General features: G+C 33.1%; 1 protein-coding gene and 1 long non-coding RNA gene across 8 annotated transcripts in view; one reads left to right on the forward strand and one right to left on the reverse strand.

The window, feature by feature from the left end:
* The window catches only part of LOC138126175 (basic helix-loop-helix ARNT-like protein 1), a 247641-nt gene that overhangs the window by 181357 nt on the left and 53479 nt on the right, over positions 1 to 12805 (reverse strand). For 2 of the 7 annotated variants that reach the window (XM_069041915.1, XM_069041907.1), the window contains one exon: positions 7645 to 7732. The exons of 2 other annotated variants lie outside the window; for them this stretch is intronic. In XM_069041915.1, coding sequence (XP_068898016.1) covers positions 7645 to 7724 — 80 coding nt within the window. In that variant the 5' untranslated portion in view covers positions 7725 to 7732. Of the gene's footprint in view, positions 1 to 7370; positions 7620 to 7644; positions 7733 to 12805 lie in introns of those variants that run through there. 3 more of the 7 variants (XM_069041933.1, XM_069041898.1, XM_069041924.1) reach the window with 3 other exon arrangements.
* Positions 6825 to 7545, forward strand: LOC138126258 (uncharacterized). The gene is made up of 2 exons (XR_011157723.1): positions 6825 to 7202; positions 7256 to 7545. It is a non-coding gene; the product is annotated as an uncharacterized lncRNA (long non-coding RNA).

The following is a 12805-nucleotide window of genomic DNA, read 5'->3' on the forward strand; positions in this document are numbered from 1 at the left end:
ATGTAAAAGATTCGCCGATGCGAAGCTTCGACAATCGACAAGAAATGATAATTTCGCGCCAGCGCCATCAACATCACAAGTCCGAACAAAATATCTTATACGCATGTGCCAAGCATTGCCTAAAAGTTAGGACAGGAATATTCGGGGGCTTAACTTAGGCACAGCTTAAGAAACCATTTGGTAGCGGTGCAAATGAAATCGGCAACTTAAGTCTGGTCCAATACTTAAGCATTACTTAGTATTGACGGTGCAAACGGCCATAAGTATGAACTGTGTTCAGAGTTAAAAAAAATGTCCCTGTATAAGCCTTCACGTTACTGCGACCACGACATTCCGGCATAATCTACGACACTGGTTGAAAATGGTCTAGTTAGTTCGACACGGGATTTGGGCAAACTACACATAATTCGATGCATAACGCCTGGTTTGACTTTAAAACATTGCAAACACTGATGCAAAATCTTGCGTACTACGCTGCGTGGAGAAATGATCCAAAAATTTTGACGCAAAGCGGTTAAAGTTCCCTGAACACCAGCGTGCAGTTGCTCAATGTGCACGTGTTTGATTAAAATCTTAATTATGTGGTGATGGTTTGGAAGCAGGACGGGATGTTTAACATCGTAAGTTAAGGATGAGTTTTGTAACCTACCCCCAGCGCGAATTAAATTATTATCATTTTTGTTGAGAGAAATATTTACGCATAGTAAACGTGATTTCTTAAAGGGGGTTGTATCACAAAAAATTTTCTGGGAAAATATTTTGCGAGATACAGCCTGTTGAAGTTGTGCGGAACTGGCGTATGACGACACCAGACTGATCCGTTTATATCAGACAGTATAAAAAAAAAGTCCAATTTTTACCCTTTTGCGATGACGTCATTATCTAGTAACTTTACGTATGTTTGAGCTAGGATCAGAAACAAATTTGAATTGATCTTAAATAACTATAAAGGTGTCAAATTTGTTGACAATTGCTTCGAAAGGTTATGTTTGTAATCAATGTAATAAGTGAAAGAAATTAAAAATTGTCAAATTGACAGGAGCATAAAATAACTTCAAAGTGACCATCAATAAATAAACGTGGCTTTTTTTTTTGTTTTTTTTTTTCAAAAACATCACATAACGCTACTATGAATTTTGTTCCAAACGTTATGTTCACACTGTATATTCGATCAATTCTTGCAATATTGGACAATAATTAGGTATATTAACGTTGGTAGGCAAGTTGTAGGTGGTGACGTGCAATTTTATAAATCTTTTAAACAATGCCACTTCAAAAATAACGTGTGATTCAAAAAACCTGTCATTAAAGTGTGCCATGAAAAAAATTACGTATGTCTGATCATGAGGTTGGAACTTTGTTTAGGGACCATAGAACTACGAACGTATTCTTAAATCTTGAACTACTGAGATCAAAACGAAAAATTTGTTATAAAATGAGAGAGACCCTCGATCAGGACCAATGAACGATCAGGATCATAGTCTGTCTTTGTCATTTTTACAGAATTTTCTGTGAAATTTAGTATCGTGTCACACTAGCTTTAGTAAAGCAAAGTAGATAAAATACAGTAGCAGTTTTCAGAATTTGCTTCTCTAAGAGGTCTATTATTGTATTCAATTTGGAGTCATTTATGACTATCTATTAAAGCACTCGTGATTTCATAGATCTCTAAGAAAATTGTTATCAATATTTCAGTGTATTATTGTCATTTACACCAAAAAACTTCCAATATTAATGTTCAAACTGTACTTTTTAACATTTGTTGCAGATGTAGTTGCATCCGTTACCTTGAATTACCAATTAATACAAAATTCCCTAGAATCTGAAAATTTATTTTTTTTATTTAAAAATTAAAACAAGGGTGTAAATTCGAAAAAATAACATAAAAAACTCGTTTTATAAGGGCATTGGCGCACTCGTCCCATAGAAAACTCCCCTACGGCTCGTTTTTTACACTTGGGACTCGTTCGCCAAATCAACCCTTATAAAACTCGTTCTTTAATATAGGTGGGCTAATCCTACAGAACAGTTGCGCGCCAAGCAATAATAGGGTTTTGGTCAGTAGCGCGCGGCAGTCAGTTTACCTGCGAATCACACCTAGAAAACAGATTTGAAAATATAATATACATACCGGGTGTATTATCAAAAATCTTTGGTGCTGTAACTTCTTTATTTTTCATAGGATTTTAATAAATGATGTGTCAAACAAAATCGTTTTAAATGGGTTTGTTGCACTGATATTGTTTATAATACCGAGTCATCGACAATGACTGAGTCTGTTGGCAATGAAACAATTGAAAAATACTGGTGTTTTTTTTTTCTCGAAATTGGGACTGACCGGATGTTTTAACTGACACATTTAAAAAAAAACGTTATTGACATCATAAATTCCGGTACGAAAATACGCCATCCGAATAAAAATGTCGTGTCCCAGTAGAAAAACCATTTTAATAAATAAATAAACTATTACAAAAATAAATCTTTGGTTGTAAATTTCAAATTTGCCTGTCAACAGTAGTCAACACTGTCCAAGCTGACAACCGGAAATGCGTTTAAATTGCAGTCATTCTTGATCATACTGTATATTTATAATAATATTTTATAGGGTTTCATATGCAACCTCTGTTTTACAATTTTCTGGCAAGTACTCTGCTGTACACCAAATTGTGCAGACGATTTTGATAAAGATTTTTTAGGAGTTTGTTCCTTTCGTTGTCTTAAATCTTCAACTACTTCTTCTCTAATCTGAGATCTTCGTGGTAATTTCCCCTTAGAAACGTTTCCAGTTGCTTCAAACCTATCCACAATCCTTCGAATATGAGTCATTAAAGATTGTTCTTCAATATCTAAGCCAGGAAATATTGCCAAATATTCATTTTTGCAAGCTTGAACAGAATGTATCCACTATCCATCTTAATTTATCACACTATTGCGATAATAACAGTCAATTCTAAGGGTGTTTTACTTTAAGCAGTAAGTACACCATTGCACAAATTTAAACCTTAAAGATTGCTTTTTGTTTAAAACATTTTATGTATTAAAATTTCTGCGATTACCGTTATCAATGCTCTAGAAGTCTAGAGTCACCAGTAGTAAGGAGGAACGCACACAAAAGGCAAATAATCAAACAGAAACACACAACTTCGAAAAAGAGAACGCCCTGAATGACGGATGACAATTGACACCATTGAGAGTTTACATGAAAAATGTCGCCACAGTTGAATTATGTTGGAAAAGATCGGCAAAAATTTCATAACATGGACATGGCTTACTTGGACTACAATCATTTATTATAACCCTGCAGTTTTTATTACTGCAAAAATCAACATTCGTACTATTGGGGTCAAATTATTGACTGATTCAAAATGATTGTAGATAAGTATGGCAACTATGTACGAAAATGTATGTGGCAACTGTGTGGGTGGAGTAAAGTTGACATCTGTACGACATTTCATATGCGTACATTTGATTTTTTTTACATAGAACTTTATTTCAAAGAATAGCAATCAACAGAAACAAACACGAACGCACTTTTCAAAAACAATATTATAATATTAAACATGCACTCTGGTGCACGCTTCTTTTCCCAATTTTAATTTTGATTATCGCTGTCACGATGACAAGAATGACAAAAATCGAAAATGGGGTTAGTTGAATATAATGCCAGCTTCACATTTTGATGTTAAGGCAATGACAGGCCGGCCTAAATTTATTGCCCACCATAGTATAGTTCTCCCAGAGCTGCAGCGATTTTATGGCAGGGCAATAGTAATTATTACGCCTGTTGAGATGCCGATAAGCAACATAAACAGACCCCTGTCAATCATCATTTTCGTTCTATACCTGTCAGTTTACAGGGTAGTACTTGGACGAATTTACGATTAGGGGTTGTACAGTTAATTTCAAAATTATCGAGTACACCTCAAAAATCAAGAAGTCAATTTATTACAGTTTTTTTCACATGTAAAGATGCCTTTTTGAAATTTAAGTGTCATATTTTTTATATAGGTTAGGTAAGTTTGACAACATAAAATGTCGTTGATATTTTAGAACACCATAATAGTGTGTTTTATCCTCTGCACGGTGCTCTTGGCGATGTTATAATAGTGAGCTACCCTTCGGATGGACCACCCCTCTTCTAATTTGGAAAGAATGAGCACTTTCGCGTTTTCGGTTAGATTAGGCATTTGGTTTGTCAAAATTGACATTGATTATTGACAAAAAAATGTAAGTACATTTTACACTGTAGAATATTAGGTGTACTCTATAATTTTGAAATTAACTGTACTTGTGGTTTAAACCTATTGTCGGTGTTGTTAACGTTTATACAATGGTACCCAGCCATAAAATCGCTGCAGCTCTGGGAGAACTATACAGTAAGCGAAAAAAAATTAACAAACAATTAACGCGATCCATGAATATTAAATTGGTCGATATGATCTGAACGATCTGATATATCTTGTACGTATAAACTTGAATTGACATTTTTCCCATTGTCGTGGATTTGGGAAAGTGTGATATCAAGTCGTCTGATACTTTTTTAACGACTGTTATGATTGCAATAAATAACTACATGCCTTTCTGAATTTTCTGCAGTAACGAAGGGCTTTTAACTATACTAAACTCTATTGGTAATAACTGAGTGTGAGCGAAATTTATTTTTGAGTAATGTAGTTTAGTTTAATGTAGTTTAGTTTAATGTAGTCTAGAAATAGTCAATTCTGACTTAAATTGTAAATCATGTTACAATAGGACAGCAAACCGTCTTATAACTACCATAATACCCTCTAAGTTTATTGCCCCTTTGTTGTGCAGTGCCGACTCAAGGAAGAGCAAACATCAGGTAAAGGAACAGCCCCTATTTATTTATGGAATTATTTATGGTAGTTATAAGACGATTTTCTCTCCTATTATAAAATGATTTACAATTTAAGTCAAAATTGACTATTTTTCGACGAGGACTTTACTCGTAGCTTACCCTCGAATTTCATAATATTTTTACAAATCATTATCGTTATCTCCTAAATTTTGAACCCCTTCTTCAGCAGTTTCATCGATTATTTACTAGTTCTGGTGAAGGTGCAATAAGGGGATACATATTTTGTATAGAATTGATTCCATGGACAACATTAACAATTAATTTTTGCATATCCATAAATTCTCCTCGAATAAATTCGAGAATAAAATTTGAAGTATGTTTAAGAATATATTTTCCATCTGTAATAAAAAGTAAAAATTTGTCGTATAAATTGGACTGAAAATCATATTTTAAACTATCACATATTAAAGTCGTGATAAATCCCGAGTTTGTTTTATCCAACATTTTACTTAGTACTGTGTAAATTGGGTTGGATGGGACTATTGTGATTTAGAGCAGCAACCACTATCTGCAATAGCTGTCTGCGTTGTTAATCACTGGCTCCTTTTCACTTTCATGGGAATAAATAATGAAAACAATAATCTAAATTCTTTTTTCGAAGTCCAATCGGAAAATTATAAATTATACCTTTGTAAATTTTTCATATTATGTTATTCAAATTCACCTATAATTCACACATTTTGTTAATTCTTTTATTTTCATTAAGCTAAAAATATTTTAAATAAATCGTGAAAGCCAAAACCTAAAGTAACGCTTAAGGTATTCTAAGATTATATGGCAGCACTAAAATTATCCGAATAATGGAAACCAATATTGGCGTTGAGATGGTTGTCTCGGCTCGTGCAGCTGCATCCCTTTTCCTTGGTTCAGGGCAGGGATTAAAAATTTGTGATAGAACATGTTTTTGATGTTTATTGTAAATTTTGCGATGGTAACGAAATTCCCTTTAGTACTTTGTGTCTTGAAAACAGTAAAGATGATTTGTAATAGTATTGTAATATTTAATAAATAAATATAATTTCATCGGTACGCATTTGTTTTGAGGCCGGCTCTGGAATTCACAACAGAGAATTGCTTGAAGCATGATTTATGGTTGGGCTGACCGCCTACTGCAATTGCGACAAAAGGGACGTTTATCTCCGGTCAAATACTTTTAAAGGGCCATATAATCTTATACCTTAAGCGTTACTTTACATAATTATACCGTGTAGAAACGCTGTTCAAAAATGAAAAAAACATTGTGGTGCAAATAAATGACTTATCTGTCACTGTGTTAAGTATGTAATAGGAAATGTCTTGAAAAATGTGTGTTATTTGCACCACAATGGTTGTTGATTTTTGAACAGCGTTTAGAGTTTAAACGACGTTAATTTATTATTTATAGGTTTTGTTTTGTTGTTTATACCGCGACATTTTTTTAACTTTGAACAAAGTCCATATATACTTAGTGCCCATGTTCAGTTTAAAACAGCACAGGTCAATTCATTGCGACTACGAGTATTTGCGATGCAACCAATTATATTACAAACTTGTCTGAAACGATCGAAACGTCGACTAGAAATGTGATTCAAGATGATTCAAGTAAATTGTTTTTTGTAAAATTTATTAATCAGGTAACAGGAACAGGTAAGGAATGATAAATTACCATAATAATGCCTGCCTATTATGAAAACCTTGAACCATTTCTGATGAAATTGGGATAACAAACTTGACAATTTTTTTTTAATTAATTGTCAAGTAGCCATTTTAACGTAACATTGGTTAAAATGCATTAACCTGTATTTTGTTTAACTGAACATAGGGACTAAGTATGGACATTTTCAAAGAAAAAAATGTCCCATTATAAATCAAATAAAAGCGATTAACTTCAATTAAAAAACAAGTGTGTGTTAACTTTCAACGACGTAAAAATGCAAGTACATACTGATATTTTCAATTCGAATGATATTAATCTAGTAATTTTAATGTTTTAAAATATCTGTTCTCGTAACAAACTTGTTTGTGTCGTTATTGCGCATCGATTCAAATGACCTGTTATCTTTCGTGATATGAAGCTGTGTACTAGATGACAAATACATTGAAATAACAAGGTTGCAAAAACATTTAAAAAATTTGTTCGTGTCACCATCATTGATGTTAATATTGGAACAACTAAATATATACATGTCAAATTGCACGCTTTTAGAAATAATAATCGATGCCAAATTGTTATATATTTTTAATGGAGATAATTTTAACGTGTTACAGAAGTATATTTCCAGAACAGAGAATAGTTGTGGCGACGAAGGCCACTGATAAATAAAACCAAGCTCTCGATTTTAAAGTAAAAACACCAAACAAATTACGACGATAACGTAACATCAAATTCTCTTACAGATTATAAACTGCATTTACATGCCCGGCCGTCCACGAGTTTCCATAAATACATTGTAATGAACTTCAGGTCATAATGATCGCATAATTTAATTATATGTACTGGACTTTGACTAACCTGGGAGGATTATCCATGATAAAATTATAGGACGGGCCTGGAGGCGGATACCATGGATTGGACATCACGTTGACCGAGTTATTGTAAAATTCACAAGGGGCCAACATTTACACAGTTGCACCTGGGTGTACTATCGTACTAGATATATTGTACACTGTTTCATATGGAATTATTTGCAACAACACGAAGCTTCACACGTATACAAACAACTACGTCGTCGTTTGAATCGCGACTGACTGCGCGGATATGAGCAACACAGCGGCGTACAACTTACCTTGGCAACAGAGAGCCTTCGGGAGACACGCACGCCTCTGGTGCCGAATCTTCTTCAGTCTCGCAATCTCCACTGTCCATTATTTCACCTGCAACAGATATGTAGGAACAATCCTATATTCGCTTATTAAAACACCTGTTTATAATGACGCTATAATAATACTTTCATGGTTGGAGAGGTCAGATTTCATTATCGTGTCGATATAAATACACATAAATAAATATACGTTACTAACATGACTACAGATTATGCTGAACAGCTTGAGAAAATTATTATCGAAGTAGAATCTTTTAAAAAAGTAAAATAATGATTTTATAAAAACAACAGTTTTTCGTTCAAATTGGTTGACTCTTAAATTTTTGCAAAACCTATACTGTGGTACACTTTTTTGTCATAACCATGATCATTTAACCTGTTTCGGTATAGCAATTAACGTTGTAAGTCCGGGAACTCATAGTTTACAGTACGAGTGAGACGTTTAAGAACGAGGTGACGAAGGAGCCGAGTCTTGAAACTCGAAACGAGTAGGTACTGTAGAAAGAGTTTACGGACCAATGTCGATATGTATTTTATTTCATCCTGCCTCAAATTTCGTTTGAAAGAAACATTGAAATTAATTTCAAAATAATTCAACAAATGCTCCCCATCTAGTCACATTTTTGGAACATGATTAGCCACGGCTGTTTGGCAATTGTTTATTTTGTTGATTTTGTTGAAATAATTTGGTGCGTCAAAATGACTTCTAAAGCAAATCCCCCAGAAATTGTAAGAAAATCTGCAGAAGCCTGTGCTGAATTAATACCTAGCAAGTCTGGTGAAAGGTATCAAAAATAATTCAGCCATTTTTGTAAATGGAAATCAGAAAATAATGTGAAAAAAATTACGGAAGAGGTTATGCTGGCTGGCTTATTTTTTAGATTTGGTTTAAATGGTTGTATTATTTTATTTGTGAACTAACGTTTTTAGTCTGAGAAAGTAAGTGCACCTTCTTTGTGGCCGAAATAGTTAAATTGTTAATTTGTATTTAGATGTAGAGATATTTTCATATTTGGTGGCGGAAACAAAAGACTGAGAAATGTCACAAATTTGTATTGTCAGTGTCAAATTTCTCAAAGACGTTCGTGATTTCAACAGAAATGCAGCAAATTGGCAATAAGAAAGTTATTCATCGTCGAATTAGAGAAATAATTTGTAATACGTTTGATTATATGAGAATAACTTTTCCTTTTGAAGCACTGACAAAAATTGGTTTCCTTAGAATTTGTTTTTTCAATCTATTTAGCGAAAATTTAAATTTACCTAGACATTCCTTTTTACGGCGTTTATGAGAAATTTGACACTGACAATACATTTTTGTGACATTTCTCACTCTTTTGTTTCCGCCACCAAATATGAAAATACCTCTAGTTTTGAATAAAACATTTCTTAAACCTGAATAATTGTTATTGCGATTGTTACTTTTGTGTTTCCAATAGCAACACTTAACCGGCGTCCGGCCGTTTTTTGCGTTTTCCCGGATTCAAACTGATCACGTAAAGTATTGAAATTTGACACAGGATGAAATAGTTAAATTACTCTAATTAAATCTTTTAATGATAAGATAAGTATGTATGCTCCTTGTACAGATGGCAGAGTGACGGTCGAGATGTCAATCGAAATGACACTATGTACTAAATACATACTACATGTTTTTAGCAGCGACATTCAACTTTTTATTTCTAAATGTACAGTCGTTGACCAAAATAAAATGAGACAAAGTAAATTTCGATTATGTAATTCGATATTTTTGCGAAATCCATCTCTTAGGAAACAAGTGTCAAAAATTAATAAATTTGAGAATAAAACGTTTTAATTTACAATAGCAAATCCATGTTCGTTTTCCTACTTTAGAGAACCAAATACAAATGAATAAGTTTACCGACAGTTTTCAAAAACTCAGTCATTTAATTGAATATATCACCTAACGGTGACAAGGTGACAAGTAAAAAAAAACACAACCTAACATTTTGTAGATCAATCGTCAAGTCAGATCAAGTTGTAATCTGAGACACATACGTCCCAGTTACACTACACAAATCTTTGAATTGCGAAATTGTATAAGGCAACACTTTGCCCTATTTGATTTTGGTCAACGACTGTACGCTTATGTTTTTTCTTACCAAGTCTGAAAGAGTTTCTTATTTTGAGCTCAGCGGTGTATTATTATAAGTCAATTTGATGTTTTGAAACAGTATTGAAAAAATTAATTTAAGAAGCTGTTTTAATTATTATTTTTCCCTTCATTGAAAATGTAGCGTTTATATGTATATTTTTTTATAAAGTCATTACAACACGACATTCCTATGTAAATTAAATGATTAATGTAATTTAGATTTGAATAACTTAAACTTCTGTTCACGGAAAAAGCATACAAGTCTTGAGAGAGATTTTTGCTATTTTTTGGCTATGCAAATTTACTTCATATTTGTTTCCATGTTTACCCATATTCAGTTATCAGGTAAGAATTTACAAACGAATTTTCATTATACGACTTAAAGAACCCACAATAAACCATGAACATAAACAATAATACTTCATCGAGGGGGCCTTAAGTACACTTTTACTTGGACTGAAATCGAATTATTTCAATTATCTGCCACTGATAATGACACTGACATCAGGTACTCGTAAATCTGATTTACACAAGCAAAATGTAAATACAGTCGTTGACCAAAATAAAATAGGACAAAGTGTTACCTTAGACAGTTTCACAATTCAAAGATTTGTGTAGTGTAACTGGGACGTATGTGTCGCAGATTACAACTTGATTTGACTTCACGATTGATCTACAAAAAGTTAGGTTGTGTTTTTTTACTTGTCATCTTGTCACTGCACTATGTTCAATTAAATGATTGAGTTTTTGAAAACTGTCGGTAAACTTGTTCATTTGTATTTGATTCTCTAAAGTAGGAAAACGAACATGAATTTTCGATTGTAATTTAAAACGTTTTAATCTCAAATTTATACCCATGAATAAACTAAAATAAATGCAAACGGATTTTTTTTTTGACATTTTTGTTTCCTAAGAGATGTATTTCGCAAAAACAAATGATCCACAGAAATTCTGAATAGCTAAATCTAGAATTTTGTTTTATTTACAAGATCTGATAAACAAAGTAATTCCCAATTATTAAATCAAGGTAATTGTTAAATAACTACGGAGGATTGTATAAGTACACAAGCTTCATTACGCCTTCTGTTCTCTAATTGGGACAAAATTATGTTTAGGGAATGAGGTTCCTTCCAAGCTAAAGATAGTTTAAAACAGAAACTAATGTGATAATTGGAAACCGTATAAATATTTTTGTTATCTCTCAACTTCGTAAAACTACATCAACGTTGTCAACAGATATGTTGATTATGCAAATTAAGAAACAAAATTCAAAAATTTAGTAAATACTTGGATCTTTGATTGATGGGCAGACGCTACATTAAAAGAAAAGATCCACGTGCGACTCCCCGTCGATGATTGTCTCACCGTAGGACGCTGACGACTTTATTCAAGATTCGTTAGATTCCTGTTGAATTAAATATTGATGCGATGACGACAAAATATCTAACAACGGTCAGTTCACTAGCTAAGAGTGGAGCAAATTACTGCTTTTGAAAAAAACAAACATGCACATGCACAATTACCTTCACATAAAGCATCAATACAGACTGATTCACATAACTTTCTGACCCTAACGAAATTTAAATGCAGCCAGTAATACGTTATTCAGTTATAACTTGATACCTTCATTTAATATGAAATCTGGACACTCCTGGCATTATTGACAATCACTTGACAATTCTTTTTTGTAAAGAGCGATCAAATTAATTTGTAATCGAGTTATCCATGAATCCGAAATCGTATGTCGTTACTTGAACTCCACGCTCCAATAAACACAGCTTGAAACACAGATTAGATCTCGACGTATCAATCGCAAAGACATACGGATTCAAATCCATGGATGACTCGATTACAAATTAATTTGATTGCTCGAAATAATTCTAAAATATATTTTTATTAATTAAAATGTGCTCCAATGACGAAAGGGTCGATATGATTTTGACATGGTGAATCAGTTTCTTAAATAAAAAAATATTGTCGATCACTGCCATTTTAAAATTTTTATAATTGAGACTTTGGTGAGGGATGTCCAAACCACACAAAAGATTAAAATTATTCATGTTTTTGGATCAAGTTATGAATGAAAACCGTATTACTGGCTGAATTTAAATTTCGTTAGGATCGGAAAGTTATGTGGATCAGTCTATACCGCGAGTTTTTTATTTTACTGAACATAGGATTCATGGATCTGTAAGTTGGGTTGCCTATTTCAAATGAATTGACTTGTCCATTTTAGAACTGAACATAGCCATTTTACATTGTATGTTCAGCGAAATAAAAAACGCAGTGTACACACGATGTCCCAGAAGTCACGTATCAGCCCTTAACAGCAGACTTTAATATTTGTTCTAAAAGATATTCTACAACCATAAACGTTCGAACACTAGTAGTTTTCAATTAAAACTATTTTAAGTTAACCAATTAAACAAGCTTCCTTAAAGGTAAAATTAATAAATGTTAGGTGTGGGAGTTAACAAAGTTGTGATGAAATGTTTGGTCAACTTTTAATTTGTTCTGTCATTTTGACATTAAATTTAACAATAAAAAACGAGAAAAACTTCAAACATATTATTAATATAACATATTTTTAAGGTAAGTGTTCGAATCGACCACAACCAGCTTGAATATTTTACTTTTCAATAAGTTGTTCCTAACATTTTGCAACATTTCTGGAGTCACCATTGCCAGAGCCTCCGTTATTCTCTTGGGCAAAGTGTCCAGATTATTCACGGGCACAGGGTAGACCAAGTTTTTGACGTGGCCCCACAGAAAAAAATCTAATGGAGTCCCTTTCATTTACTGTAAGATGAGGCGGTGCCCTATCCTGTTGGAACCAATGGTTTATGTAAGTTTCTAGAGGCACCTACTATGGCGGCCAAAAAATTTTAGCCGTCACTATCTTACATTCACGTAAAGTGTAAATAAACCTTTAGAAACCGTAACCCCACTTTCGATTCTTGTCATTTTGACACGCATATTGTTATTCTGCCAATCAATTTAAAGCTCAGA

This window comes from Tenebrio molitor, chromosome 1 (genome assembly GCF_963966145.1).
Source record: "Tenebrio molitor chromosome 1, icTenMoli1.1, whole genome shotgun sequence".
NCBI lineage: Eukaryota > Metazoa > Arthropoda > Insecta > Coleoptera > Tenebrionidae > Tenebrio > Tenebrio molitor.